Source organism: Apteryx rowi, unplaced genomic scaffold (assembly GCF_003343035.1).
Source record: "Apteryx rowi isolate R43461 unplaced genomic scaffold, aptRow1 scaffold_567, whole genome shotgun sequence".
Taxonomy (NCBI): Eukaryota; Metazoa; Chordata; class Aves; order Apterygiformes; family Apterygidae; genus Apteryx; species Apteryx rowi.
In genome coordinates, this window is record NW_020450835.1 from 435,416 (window position 1) to 448,932 (window position 13,517).

Below are 13,517 nucleotides of genomic sequence, written 5' to 3' on the forward strand. Positions count from 1 at the left end.
CGCAGGTGAGCCGCGCCGCCGGGACACCGGGGGAAGGGGGGGGGGGGGGGGCCGGGGCCGGGGGCAGGGCTTTACCGGCCGGTGGCCGGTGCAGGGGCGGGGGGAGCTGAACCGGGTCCGGACCGGGGCCGTTACCGGGAGGGGCGGGGGGGGAAGAAGCCCGTCGGGACCCGGGTGCCGTTAACGCCAGGCGCTCTCCGCAGGGCTCATCTCGCTGCCCTCCAGCGCTGCCAGCATCCCGGTGAGTGCGGCCCGCCCGGTGCCGGTGCCCCCCCAGCCCCTCGCGCGGAGGAGGCGGCAGCGCCGTGGGCTGCCCCCCCCCACCCCCCCGGCAGGCGCTGCCCCCCCCCCGGAGCGCCCTGAGCCCCCGGGGTGCCCACGGCCAGCCCGGGAGCTCCGCAGCCTCCCCTTTGCCGGAGCTGCTTCAAACGCCTCCGCACCCCTCTTTCCCCCAGCCTGCGTGCAACAGGTACGGCGTGCCGGGCTGCCCGAGGGACTACAACCCGGTGTGCGGGACCGACGGCGAGACCTACTCCAACGAGTGCGTGCTCTGCGAGTCGAACAGGTAGGAGCCCCCCAGGCGTCGGGGCCTCCCCTGCCCCGGCCTGCCCCGCAAGGAAGGCGTTCGCCCTCACGCCCCGGTCGTTAACCCGAGAGCCGGCGGCCTCGGACCGCTCGGGCCGTCAAGCTGCGGGGTTAGCATCTTCTCCTCAAACGCCGGCCCCTTGCAGCAGGTTTTGCCGTGATGCCTGTAGACGGCTTAGATTGCATGTTATCTTAGCTGCTGGCACTGCATATTCATTTTTGCAGTTCTCAAGGAGGAGCATCTCGCAGAGGGTTTAGCCTGTAGTGTTGTTGTACAGTGGCTCGTTAGCATTAAATTTAAGTCCAGGCTTCTCCAGACCTTCTGTCGGAGACTCACAGAAAACACAAAAGATCCCACCTAGATGTGGAGCGCAGCTTTTACTACAAAATTTTTACTTCGGGACCCAATATCTTGTACTTCCTTTCACAGGGAGGAGTAAGAATGCCAAATGTTAGGAGAAAAATACTGTTTTCCTATTCAGGTTGTTTAAACATCAAGAATAAGTTTTCCTAATATTTGATAGAGGATATTTTATTTTTTCATAATTTCATAATTTTCATAACATATGAAAATAATTTCATTATTTTTTTAGATTTGAAAACACAGTAAATCAGCACTTAATAGGCATTGCTACCCCCATTTATGACAGTCTGGAGACCTATATAGTACCTCCTCTCAGCACAAACTGAGAGGAACTGCTTGCGATTAGATGGTGAAAGGCAATTTACATTAAAATGGTCATGAAATTAGAATAGAGTTCCTGTTTCTAACAAAAGAAAAAAGTGAGAATAGCAGAACAGCAGTGATGGACACTTACAAAATTACAAATACACAGATTTCAACACAGGGAAGGCTGAAATAACTGTTTTTGACTTTAGGGGGAAAAAAAATAAAGTTAATTGTGACCAAATGCTTTACACAATTCAAACGATCAAGATAGAAAGAACATAGGCCAGAAGAAGGGAAGAATGTGTCAAAGTATATTTAGAAGTAAGCAGATCTGCAGAGCTTGATAAACACACTAGTGCACTTCACAAACAACAACCCAAGCAAACAACAAATCGCAAGGAAGTTTGGTAAACCTACAGTTTGGAAAAGGTTTGGAAATTCCAGGGAATCAGCAAGCACATGTAGTACATATCTCTGAAAAGGGGAGAAAAGACGTGCTAGCATGTTACATATTAGGAACCTACCCGTCTTTGCTAACCTAAAAGGACGTTGGAGTCAGTTATTAAGCAATTGACTTGTAGGCAGCCAGAGGAGAAGACAATAAGTAAAAGCCGATACAGATTTGTCAAGAATAATCCGACCAAATCCATGAGATTTACTTTTCTGGCAAAATAACTGGCCTTGGAGTTACTCCTTGACATTAATGAGGCATTTTACATAGCTCCACTTGACATTCACTTAAGTAGACAAACAGTTATTAGTAGTAGACAAATAGTTTGAAATGCTCGGGTTAAACAGCAGCAATCAGCATTTTGCAATCAAACTGCAAAGAGCTATTAAGCAGGGTCTCCCTTGGGTGTAATATATATAATTCCATCTTTTTGTAATGAGTTGGATGATGGAATAGAGACAGTAAGAATTTGCAAAATGACATGAGATACAACAATCCTTACAGGACAGTATCAGAATTCCCAGGGATCTGTAGAAAAGGGCTGAAATCAATACAATAACAGACAAAGACAACTGCCAAGTATCACACTTAGGGACTGCAAATCCATGTGGTGAAGATCTGGGCAAGAGAGCGTCTCATGATCTGAACAAGTCAGCAATGGGATGCTACTGCAAAAAGGGAGAGGTTATTTGGAGGTGTATTAGTTGAAGAGCTGTTTGTAAGAGATGGCAGTAATTACTCTGTCCTCCTCATTGCCGTTGCGTTCTGCACGGGGGTCCTGTATCAAGTTTTGAGGACGATGCAGGCAAAGCGGAGGGAGTCGGGAGGGGAGCATCAGAAATTATAAAAGGTCAAGACAAGAGGAACAGCTGAACAGGGAGTATGAGACAGAGCCTCGAAGGCTGGCAGAGAGGGAGTACTGACTGACCACTGTCACTGTCTGCACCAAGGGCCAGGACAGGATGTTACTGGCTTAATTTGAGCTAGGTAGATGGAAAAAAAGTCTCTGTACTTAGAAGGAGGAGTGGAGAAGCTGTGGAGCAGATGTGGTAGTAAGTTGTGTAATTGCTTTGCTGGATGTTTTTAAGAGCAGGTTAGACAAGCATCTGTCAGGGCTGATGAAAGGATATTTGATCCTTTCTCAGAGCAGAATGATAGGCTTTGGGATCCAGCCTTACATTTCTAGGATTTATTTTTCAGGCTTGATCCCTCAATTTCAAATGCGTGCATGCTAGACTTCGGCACTGCAGGCAGAACAGAGGGATCTCTAGGCAAAACCCTGCTATTTCTTACCAGTACTTATCTCCTTATCATTACTTATTTCTTTAAGTGATCCATGATGTGACTTACGTCTTATACTAAATGTACATGTTTTGTGTGAAATGTGCACCACAGGATTTAAGCCAGTTACACACAAGATGGATTTCATCTTAACCATCATTTTTTGCTGATTTTTTTACATGCTCAGAAACATGTATTTTGGTCGGAAGGGACACAGGGTGATCAGATGCTGATTTTTTTTCCTTAATGATTCAGTAGTTGGCCTACTCAGTGGCTTTCTAGTGCAGTCTGGAGAGAGGGCTTTGTTTTGAAGTGTTTGACTTGGCATGAACACAACAAGGAAGGAACGCTTTCTTACTGGAAGAATTTCAGTTTTGAAAAGCTGTGTTCATGGTCATAAGCAATGGCCATTTCACTTCAGGGAGTGCACTGTACAGTTCGTCACACTCCTTAGGAAGGGAGAACAAAGAGATCTTTCTGCTCCTCTTAACAAGCTGCATGCACAGTAATTACTAGGATACTTAGTGGAATGTGCTGACTTAGAAACAGATATACAGCTATATCCCATAGTGAACTGCAAACAAATCAGCTCTGAATTAACTTTGGTGATTCTCAACAGTCAGCACACTAGTCACTTCCAACCTGTTTAAGCCCATTAAAGGACTTTTTAAGTGGATCTGTCCTTTGAGGGCCAAGACAGTACCGACCACTGGCTCTTCTAGCTGTGCAAGACCATGCAGGCTCTTGGGGGCTGGAGCCAAGCAGCACTTGGAGAGCCCCATGTGCTGCAGAGCATCAGAGCACTGCAGGAGATGTTGCTGTGGCTGGTCCATGACAGCATGGGATAGCCGGCCGCTGGTATTTATCTATTTGTTTGTTTATTTTTATTATTTTTTATTTATTTATAATGCTTATATCTAATCCATTCTGGAATGTGTACTCAAATGCAAATCTCGGGTCTCATCTACACTTATTGTTCATTAGCAGTGGCAACAGCTGATCTTAATTCAAACCCAGTCTGGCAGCAGCACAAGCCCCTTGGAGACAGACCCAGCAGTTTGGGCTGCCTCTGCACAGTATAGCATAAGGCTGTCTTCTTCAGCTGGGCTTTTCCTTACATCCCCCAGGCATGTTTCATCTTCTTAAGCTGCTCCACCTCCTTCTGGTAAAAAGATCTCTGCTACGACAGATCCTCCCTAATCATAAGCCACATGAATTTCATGAGAAGTAAATTTCTTGTGCACAGTCTGATTCTATTAAGATAGAGAGGTGAACTGCAGATTTATGACAGCTTGCATTATACCCCTTTCTTCTTATATCTGCACTTGCTTGGTAAACTGAGATTTGTAAATGGAGCACTACCATGTACGGGACTTCCAAAAGAAGTCTAACATTCCCAAACCAAGGGAGAGTTGGCTAAAATTTTCTTTAAGAAGATTCCAGCATTCAGAGACCCAAACATTTGAAATTTAGTGAAGTGAGGGATTCAGAGATGCACCACGATACACACCCTTCCCACTGAATTCCCAAATGAAAGGGGTAGACTTTGTCAGCATTAGATCTGGTTCCCACTTCAGGGACTGTGGAGCATGTCTTGTGTCAGAGAGTGCTTTGTAATGAATACTTCGTCCCTCACTGTGAGATTTCTGTCCTGTGATTTGATACTTCCCAGATTTGCAGGTGACTTTATCAGGTTTTCATAGGTAACAAAGTCTAAAGTGAGGTTGTCTCTGGTAAGCTACTTGCTCTGTGTGCGTGATTCATACATCTTTACATCACAGTTACTGTGCAGTAAGGTTTGCTGAAAACATCATTGCCCTGAACACAAAGAACTGGAAGAGGTCACTGTGTAAAATGTCTGTTAAATTCACGTGGAGTGCTCCTCTTCTAAAATATTTCTGTTCTGCCTTGCAGTGAAAATAAAAAGGATGTCCAAATTTTCAAGAGGGGGAGTTGCTGATAAGACAGATGGAGGCTTTTAAGAAAATGAGAAGGGAAGACAAGCCAATCCAAATGGAAACGTCTTAAATATACCTTCTACATATCCTGTCCTAATAAATAAGTTTGCCTGTTTGAACGGACTTGAGTGCTGTTATTGTATTAAAACCAGTGTGCCTCTCCCCTCCCCCCCGTAACGGCTGTTTCGGACCGTTGAGGGAGCTGAGGCGGTGGGCGCCCCCCCTCCCCCCTGTAACGGCTGTTTCGGACCGTTGAGGGAGCTGAGGTGGGGCGCGCGCCCCCCACCACCACACCCGTAACGGCTGTTTCGGACCGTTGAGGGAGCTGAGGCGGTGGGCGCTCCCCCTCCCCCCCGTAACGGCTCTTTCGGACCGTTGAGGGAGCTGAGGCGGTGGGCGCCCCCCCTCCCCCCCCGTAACGGCTCTTTCGGACCGTTGAGGGAGCTGAGGCGGTGGGCGCCCCCCCTCCTCCCCGTAACGGCTGTTTCGGACCGTTGAGGGAGCTGAGGTGGGGCGCGCGCCCCCCACCACCACCCCCGTAACGGCTGTTTCGGACCGTTGAGGGAGCTGAGGCGGGGCGCGCGCCCCCCACCACCACCCCCGTAACGGCTGTTTCGGACCGTTGAGGGAGCTGAGGCGGTGGGCGCCCCCCCTCCCCCCCGTAACGGCTGTTTCGGACCGTTGAGGGAGCTGAGGTGGGGCGCCACCACCCCCGTAACGGCTGTTTCGGACCGTTGGGGGAGCTGCGGCGGGGCGCGCGGTCCCCTCTAACCGGGGCCCCTGTGGCGCTGCCGTTGCAGCGGCGCCTCCTCATCTCATTGGGCGCCGGGGTCACCGGCCTGTCAGCAGAGTGACTTTCCGCGGCAAAAGTCGAAATACAACTGGAAAAATAAAGATCCCTGTAAAAGAGCGTGCCTCAGAGTGGCTCTGGCGACCTTCCGCTGTGGAGGACCTGTGCCCTTCCCCAAAAGGCAACCTTCAGTTGCAGTTCTCTATTTCCCCACTCGTTTTGCAAATGGTGCAACAGGCCAAGTAGGGTTTCTTGCTTTTGTGCTGTTCTGCTAAAATACCTTTGTTGTCTGCGGGTCGAATGGCGGTGAAATGTATTTGGTTAGCATTAGGGTGCTTTGGTGCTGTAAGGATGGCCTCCACTTTCGATCACAGTGAAATGGCGTCTGCTTTAATCCCAGCTCCAGATAATGGCTTCGTCAGGCATTACCGGGCAGCAGCAGTGCAGGCATACAGCACACTTTATAAACCTGATGAATGTTAACAGGTCAGTGACTTCAGTTTTGGCAAAACAATAATCCCTCTGACTTACAGTTCCTTTAAAAGGTCAGCGCTATCCTTATCCTCCAGCCCATTCCTATTTTCATCCTCTTAGTGTAAAGAATAATCACTGAAAAAAGTTACTTGACATGTGGTACAACTGGAGGAGTGGAAGCTTAGGATAAAGTGGTCACAGTGAGACAAGAATACATAGATGCCAAAAAAAGATGACCAGGGCCTCTCTAAAAGCGAGCAATTGTTGATGGAAAATCAACTTTCTCTGTTGGTGGCAAATCCATTTTAGAAAGTTCCTGTGCAAACCCAGCTGTTATTTCCACCTCCAGGTCTGGAAATTTTCACTTCTTCAGTTGTACCAAATGCCAATGCAGTTATTTGTGTGGTTATAATATGAATTAAGGAATTAATGGAAAAAATAAGTTGTTTGCTTTTCTATTTCTTTCTTCTATTTTTGTTTACTGTTTGTGCTTACAAGGCAACTTTAACAACTACAATCTCATTAGTTACAGAAATGCCCCTTCAGTATTTGAAGAAAGTGTGCGTGCACTGCATTTTTTGCAAAACTCAGAAGAAATAGTAGCTACTTTTTTTTTTTAGGAGATTGAATTACTGCACATCATGTGTTTATTAAACACCACTAAACAAAACAAATCCAAACAAAAAATAGCATGTAGACTGACGATGGTTATTATATAACACTGCTCCCAGCATAGAAATGCCATAAGATACCACCTTTGGATAGATTTTAAATCCTACTCTTCTGCATATTTACAAAGTGGTGCATTCAGCACAGCATATAATTAGCCACCAAATCTTCCCCTAACATCTGTACTTCCTTTTCTCCAAGTCAGAAAGTGCTAACATTATGGAAAGCGGTTTTTGTGTTGCCTTTTCTAGCCAATACCAAGATGCTGCGTTTGGGGGGTTTTTGTTGTTGTTGTTGTTGTTGTTGTTGTTGTTGTTGTTGTTGTTGTTTTTAAGATATCTTTCACCTGGTTTCAAAGAGAGTAAGGAAGACATGTCATAAAAGTGCCAGTGCTTTTTGCACCTTGTCTATACTAGGGTTGCTGTTACATTTACACAGAAATTGAAGGGAAGAGGGGAATCTAATGTAGACAAAAACATTTTTTCTGAACAAAGAAATTGGGATGTCTCAGTGCTAAGTACCTGGAAGCCTTTAATGTAAGCGGAAGTCGCAGGTGTCTTCAAAAACAGCATTAGGCCCTTCTGGTAGTTGGCTGGTGGATAGGTAATTCTTACGAAGATGAACAAGGACAGGATTTCATCACAGCTTTCTTGTATGAAGTGTGTTTATTTTCGTATAAATCACAGTGGATGAAGTTTTCTTTCTCCCAGGATACAGTTCCTGGGGTTTAACCCTGTCATCTCATCAATCCTCAGTAATTATGGAGTAGGGCTGGTATCTCCACACAGCCCCTGTTTCCCCCCCAGGTATTTCCTCCATGTCACATTGTGGCAGCAGGGCCGAAACACCAAGTGCGTTAACAGGGCTCAGGAATCTCCTGTGGTGCAGAAGGGAAGAGCTGAACGAATTTCTGGAGTTTTGCTGTGCTAATGTGTGTTGCATTCCCACAGGTATTTTCACAGAAATACTTGTGAAGGAGGAGAAATCCAGATGTATGTAACAGATCCTGCTTTCTAGTCTTACCCAAGACAAGATGCCCCTCATTCAGCAGAGATCTACAGAGAAGGTAGGGGAAATGGTTTTTGTGTTTGGTAACGTGTAGGACACTTAAGGATCTTTTGAAATGTGGGCCATTTCGCAAATGGCAGTAACTTCTGCACAACTATCTGTGAAGACTAAGGGAGAGAGATTGATATGTAGGAGCAGATGTTTCCTTATCATCTCCTGCAATAATCTTGACAAACATTTTATACAATTTTAAGTAATGTTGCCTCAGTTCTTATTGTATATTATATTACAAAATCATACTCTTGTTTTATGTAGTCCCATCTTTTTGATGTGCTTTGCAATGATGAAAAGTAAAATGTAGAAAAATTAATGACTCTCAGTGCTGTCATTTGGATCCTTGCAGAGCTGAATGCAAAACATAATTTGTGTCCTTTCGCCAACTCAGTATTGTATTGTAATCCAGTTTGGTGTTTAGGAAGCTTTATAGGTCAAAAAGTTGGTGACTCAGAGTTTCAGTACGGTGGACTTCATTTCGCTTTAAGTTAAAATTGTATGGTGCATTTAGGACAATGCTGGAAAGGCTTACGCCTATGAAGAGTTGTCGCTCTTGTGATTCAATCCGGTTGTCTTCAGTGGCTCTGTTAGAGGTCCATTTTACATACAGCCAGGTAGAGTGCTGGAGCAGCAAAATGATGGCGGAAAGGGAAAGCCACCCTTCGGGTGTTGCAGCAGTAGCTGTTGTGGGTCAGTGTTGGTGACTGACTTCCACATGCTTCCACATGCGAGTCTCCCAAAATTGACCTCCCAGCTGCCTCCTTGGCTACAGGAATAAATCTACTGCCGGCAGCTCCAGCCTCTACTACTCTGCGAAGTCACCAGGCAGGGAGGTTTTTGGAGCCTCGCTATGCTTCCTTTCTTCCTTTTTCTGGCGTCACAGAGTGCTGGATGTGCGATACTTGGAGGGGGAGACGATGAGGCAGGCTCAGGGTAGGACAAGGTACCCAGGCATTAAGGCTGTAGCCACATTTCACTGGGTCTAAGCAAAACTCTCAGTCTCGGTACCCCGAGCTACTTGGAGCAGGTGGCATTAAGTTTTCCACTAAACCAAGTCAGACATATTTCTTTTCTCTTGAGAGTTTTTTTTTTCTTTTGTATGCAGTTAAACTTTTTACATTGCTCTTCTCATTGTAATAATTAAACAGAATGATTGAAAGCAGAAGTTGCCGAGGACCTCCTTATTTTTGAAAACTTCCTTTTAGTCAAACTTCTAGTTTGATGTATCTTACTGTTCATGCTCCAGGCAACCTGTCGGTGAGGCAAACTGTTTCTGAATAGCAGAAGGGGTGGAACAGTTCTGAAATTCAGTTGCAATTGCTGTAGCTGTATTGCCCAACTTTTCTTTGCTCTTTGATGTTGTATTTTAAATTGTGCTTTATACTTCTAGCTATACTTCAAATTGCCTAAACATGCATTTCCAGCTGAAGCAAAGAGAAATATTTGTCTTTAATGAAGAGGCTGGTGTATGGCATTGAGTCATGCCATGCCTGGCTCTGCCAGGAATTGATGAAATCCTAGCCTTGTTCAGATTAATAATTGACTAGCACAGGACTTCTCGCCAGTGTTTTGTGACCATCATGTTTGATTTATCAGATGCATTAAAATCCATATGTCCCTTTGACTGCTCGAAGTATTCACTGATATTACTCACACCATTTATGAACTAGCTAAAATCAGTAACATGGGATGTTACTGATGTCATCATGATCACCTTTAGACTTCAGCAATCCTTCTAACCAGCCTTCTCCTTAGCTTACTATATCTTCATGAGGCTAAGGAACTAATATTTGCTGAATAGCATGATTGTGAAACAAGATACAAAAGATTCTCTCTTCTGTCTGAGCTCAGTAGGTTGGATAATATTTTTCTTTGATTAGGATTTTACACTGTTTGCTGGCTTCCCAGGATTAGCAGTCACGATCTGATTGGGAGGAGAATTTGCAGGCATCTGTCTAGGTCAAATGAAGGTTAAGAGATGTCTTACTGGCTGGTGCTAATGATGGAGAAGGAAGGGCAAGGACCCATAAAACTCCCTCTTCCCCCTTTCTAAGCCTGATATGTGCCTGTTTCTAATTTCTGTTGGGAAATTATTGCAAAACTATAATTTTTCTTTTTTTCCTTTCTTGCTGCAAGCATGGGTCACTTTCTTTTAAATATGCCACCTCTGTAATTTTGGGTCTTTCTCGAGTCAGAAAAAATGTAATTTCCACTACTGTTTGTCAGTAAACATTCTAAGAAATGGAGAACGCTGTTCCCCAGCACACACTGTGGGTCTCTGTTTTGCGCGACAGCCAGGCCCCAGCTCCCAGCTTAGCTGTGGGGAAGTGTTTGGAAGTGCTCAGAGCCTTTGCTTCAGGCACTGTTTTGAGGGTCTGCAGGTTTTCTCAGCCAGAGGTGACACTGCACTTCAGTTTGGGCAAGGAAAAAAGCTTCTCTCCTTGAATTCCTGGCAGACTCTTTCATGACTGGGGCTTCTGTGTTTCTCTTGGGGGTGGTAAAAATGTATCAAACTCACCGTGCTTACAGTGAAACATTTAGGGCTCAAGAGATTATTGCTCGTGGTTTAAAACCCTTGTCCATCAGAAAATACCTATACACATGTGCTAGCCATTAGCAGTCATCCAGCAGGGACTTTCAAAACAGCTGGGTCCCTCTCTCTTCCTCATCGGTGACAGTCTGGTGTTGGCCTGTACTGTTACGTAGCCGCTGTGCTTGTCCTAGGTTGCACAGGACCATGAACCAGCGTAGAAGGGAGAGGTCTAGTTATGGGACCCACGGTCTGAATCCTATGGGAGAACAGTCAGGAGGAAGGGCTTGAGCTTGTGGACTTTGTTATTGCTCACTAGGTGGCAGCACTTATTTTCTTTTAAATCCCATTTTATGTTCTTAGTGCAGGTGTAGCAGAGACCTTTTATTAATAGTTACCTTTTGTATACATAAATGTTCTGTTAGGGCCTGATTCTTTTCATCTATATTATTAGTGTCATTACAGTCTGATGCACAGTAGATCTCATTTAATTGGTGGCGTTAACTTGCTTTTTTCTTGGTCATTGAATACAAGTGTGTTTGCTGCAAGACACTCTATAGTTTCGTATTCTATAATAATTTTATTCTATTGGCAGATGTCTCATAGATGAACCTGTGACATTCATTGCCTTGCTTTGGATTGCACTGAGTTCTGTCTTAGCTTGGTAATTCTGTAGCTGGCCACATAACAATTTTTGAAAGTTGCTTCATTTTCTTAAAACCCCTAAATAGTTGTAGAAGCAGCATAGGCTTCTGGATAGAGCATTCTTAATTGGATAACCTAGGTAAAAAGTCACTTTCCTCAGTGACTGTATCTCATCTTTACCTTAAGGAAAAATTTACCCTTTTGAAGTGCCTTCTTGTCTACTGGTGAGAAATTATATAAGATTCTGGTACACTTGTTTTATTTTACATTTTAATAATTTTTCTTAATGTTATGTTCAAAAGCCTTTAGAGTTGACTTAAAACTGTTCCTACTTAAGTTAGTGGGGTCCAACTTCACCAGTAACAGAGTTAAGCAGGTGCTGAAAAATCCTGTTAGGCTCTCGAGGGCAGACAGTAGGGCTGGAATTGAGTTGCTAAACGTATCTAGTGATTGTCYGGTGTCACTGCAGGTTGTGTGGGGTATCACATCTAGCCTCCAGCTGCTACCCTAGAAGGACCTGGGTCTCCTGCACGTCCTTTGTTATATCTGCCAGTCCCCTGCAGACATTTTGGATACTGAAGCAGCTTTGCATTTACTTGGGAGTCAGAGCTTTTCTGGGGGTGCTTTTTATGGAGTGGCTTGTGTGCTGTTAATTTCTGCCTGTGCTTCCCACATGTTATACCACAATGCACATACCTTCTCTAAGCTTAAGCTAGGAGACATAAATATAGCTAGAATGTACAAAGCGGTAAGGAAATGATTGTGAATGGTAAGTCACTTCAGTAATTAAGTTTATCTAATAAGTAGTAGAAGGTAATAGACAATTTGTAGCAATTTCTGTGTCTGGAAGTTTGATAGTTTTGTAACTGTAATCAAAGTTTACTTGACTATTTATAGTATTACCAGTTGAAAGGCTAGAAAATTCTCATGTCAGAGTTAAGTAGGAGGAGGGAGTAAGCAAGTCATCTGTCTGGATCAGCAAGGTAGAGATTTCCTAAGCTCTGGGCATAAGAGTCTGTAAACTCTTAGTAGCACCTGCTATTATCTGGTCCAGCCCAAAGTGTGTGTGGTGGGGGGAACTGCATGCTTTGGGGACTTCTTCCACTCTTACATAGAGAAAGAATGAAAACTGTTTCCCATAACGTAGCCCTTAAAAAAGTGATCAGAAGAAAAAAGGGTGTTTTTTTTAACTCTGAAAGGAAAAGTAAGAGTTTGGGCTCATGAGAAGAAAAAGACACATTTGCCTACTCCTGATAATTGATTAGATTAACTAAGTTACATCATTGCCCAACAAACATTGCTTTTCAGCTCTTCAGTGCACCAGGAAGGCAGCAGACACAGATATATGGATTAATGTGCTAGAATGAGGATCTTGAATGCCATTTCAACGCTCATGAAAAGAACTGATTTTTACCTGATGAGCAACTCAGATAAACTGTGCCAAGAATTAGCAGGGGGAACATTACCAGAGTTATTTTTCATTTGCTGGTAATCAGTCTTTGGGCTGCAGGAAAGAAAGGTTTTCCTTCTACCTTCTCTCCATCTGTAAGTTCACTGATCAGCTGGGAAAGGACTGCAGTCCTTCTCACTGGAGCTTTGCTGTAAGGCAGGTTTAGTGAACAGTCAGGAGAAAACTGGCTCATCGCTGACAAATACGCTTTAAAAAAAAAGGATGGGGAATCCATACATATTATCGTATTTTATTCTCTTCTCTTGTTAGTGTTCAAAGAATCAAAATAGAAAACCAGCGAGATTTTTCAGGGATGGAGAAGAAAAACACCAGACAGTGTATGATCTCAGTCTTTCAGGAGTGTCGACTTGTTTGTCCATTTGACAGCCCAGCGTTCTCCTGGCTCTGGGCTTCTCCCTGTTCTACTCTTCTGCGCTTGTGTAGTCAGGGGCACTGAAAGAAGCAAAGAAAGATAGTCTTGGCAAGCACATTCCTGAGATTTTTCCCACCACCACTGCCCTGCTGGTGTGATGTGCAGCAGTTGGCAGAGAATCTGCCCTGTCTCTGTTTTTTGGCACACAGCCACTTGATTTGAACGATCATTTGCTGGTCTTGAGGAAGTACAGTGGAGACAGGTAGGCACCAAACCAAAGGCAATAACTGAAGGGTGGGAGCTTGTTCTGGTTCTGCAGGCAGGAGCTCCTTAGGCCCTACCAGGAATTTTGCCTGCATGCTGGATGAAGAGATCAGCACCATTTCTTGTCCCCTCTGTTCTGCAGTGTAGTGGTTTCCTTGTGATGAAACACTGTACACAGGAGAAGTACATGGGATCATTCATGCCTCCACTCTGAATGTCACCAAGGGACAGTGAGGTTGTGATAGAAGCTTTAAAAAATACGCAACTGGAAAAAAGAAGTCCCAAGGAGACCAACTCGTATTCATCCCAAAAGCA

General features: G+C 44.7%; 1 protein-coding gene across 1 annotated transcript in view; it reads left to right on the plus strand.

The window, feature by feature from the left end:
- SPINK2 (serine peptidase inhibitor, Kazal type 2) overlaps nucleotides 1–5,068 on the plus strand; it is a 7,245-nt gene extending 2,177 nt beyond the window's left edge. Inside the window, exons 3-5 of the mRNA XM_026082094.1 lie at nucleotides 204–241; nucleotides 456–565; nucleotides 4,902–5,068. Coding sequence (XP_025937879.1) covers nucleotides 204–241; nucleotides 456–565; nucleotides 4,902–4,947 — 194 coding nt within the window. The 3' untranslated portion in view covers nucleotides 4,948–5,068. The remainder of the gene's footprint in view (nucleotides 1–203; nucleotides 242–455; nucleotides 566–4,901) is intronic.
- The last annotated feature ends 8,449 nt before the right edge of the window (nucleotides 5,069–13,517 follow it).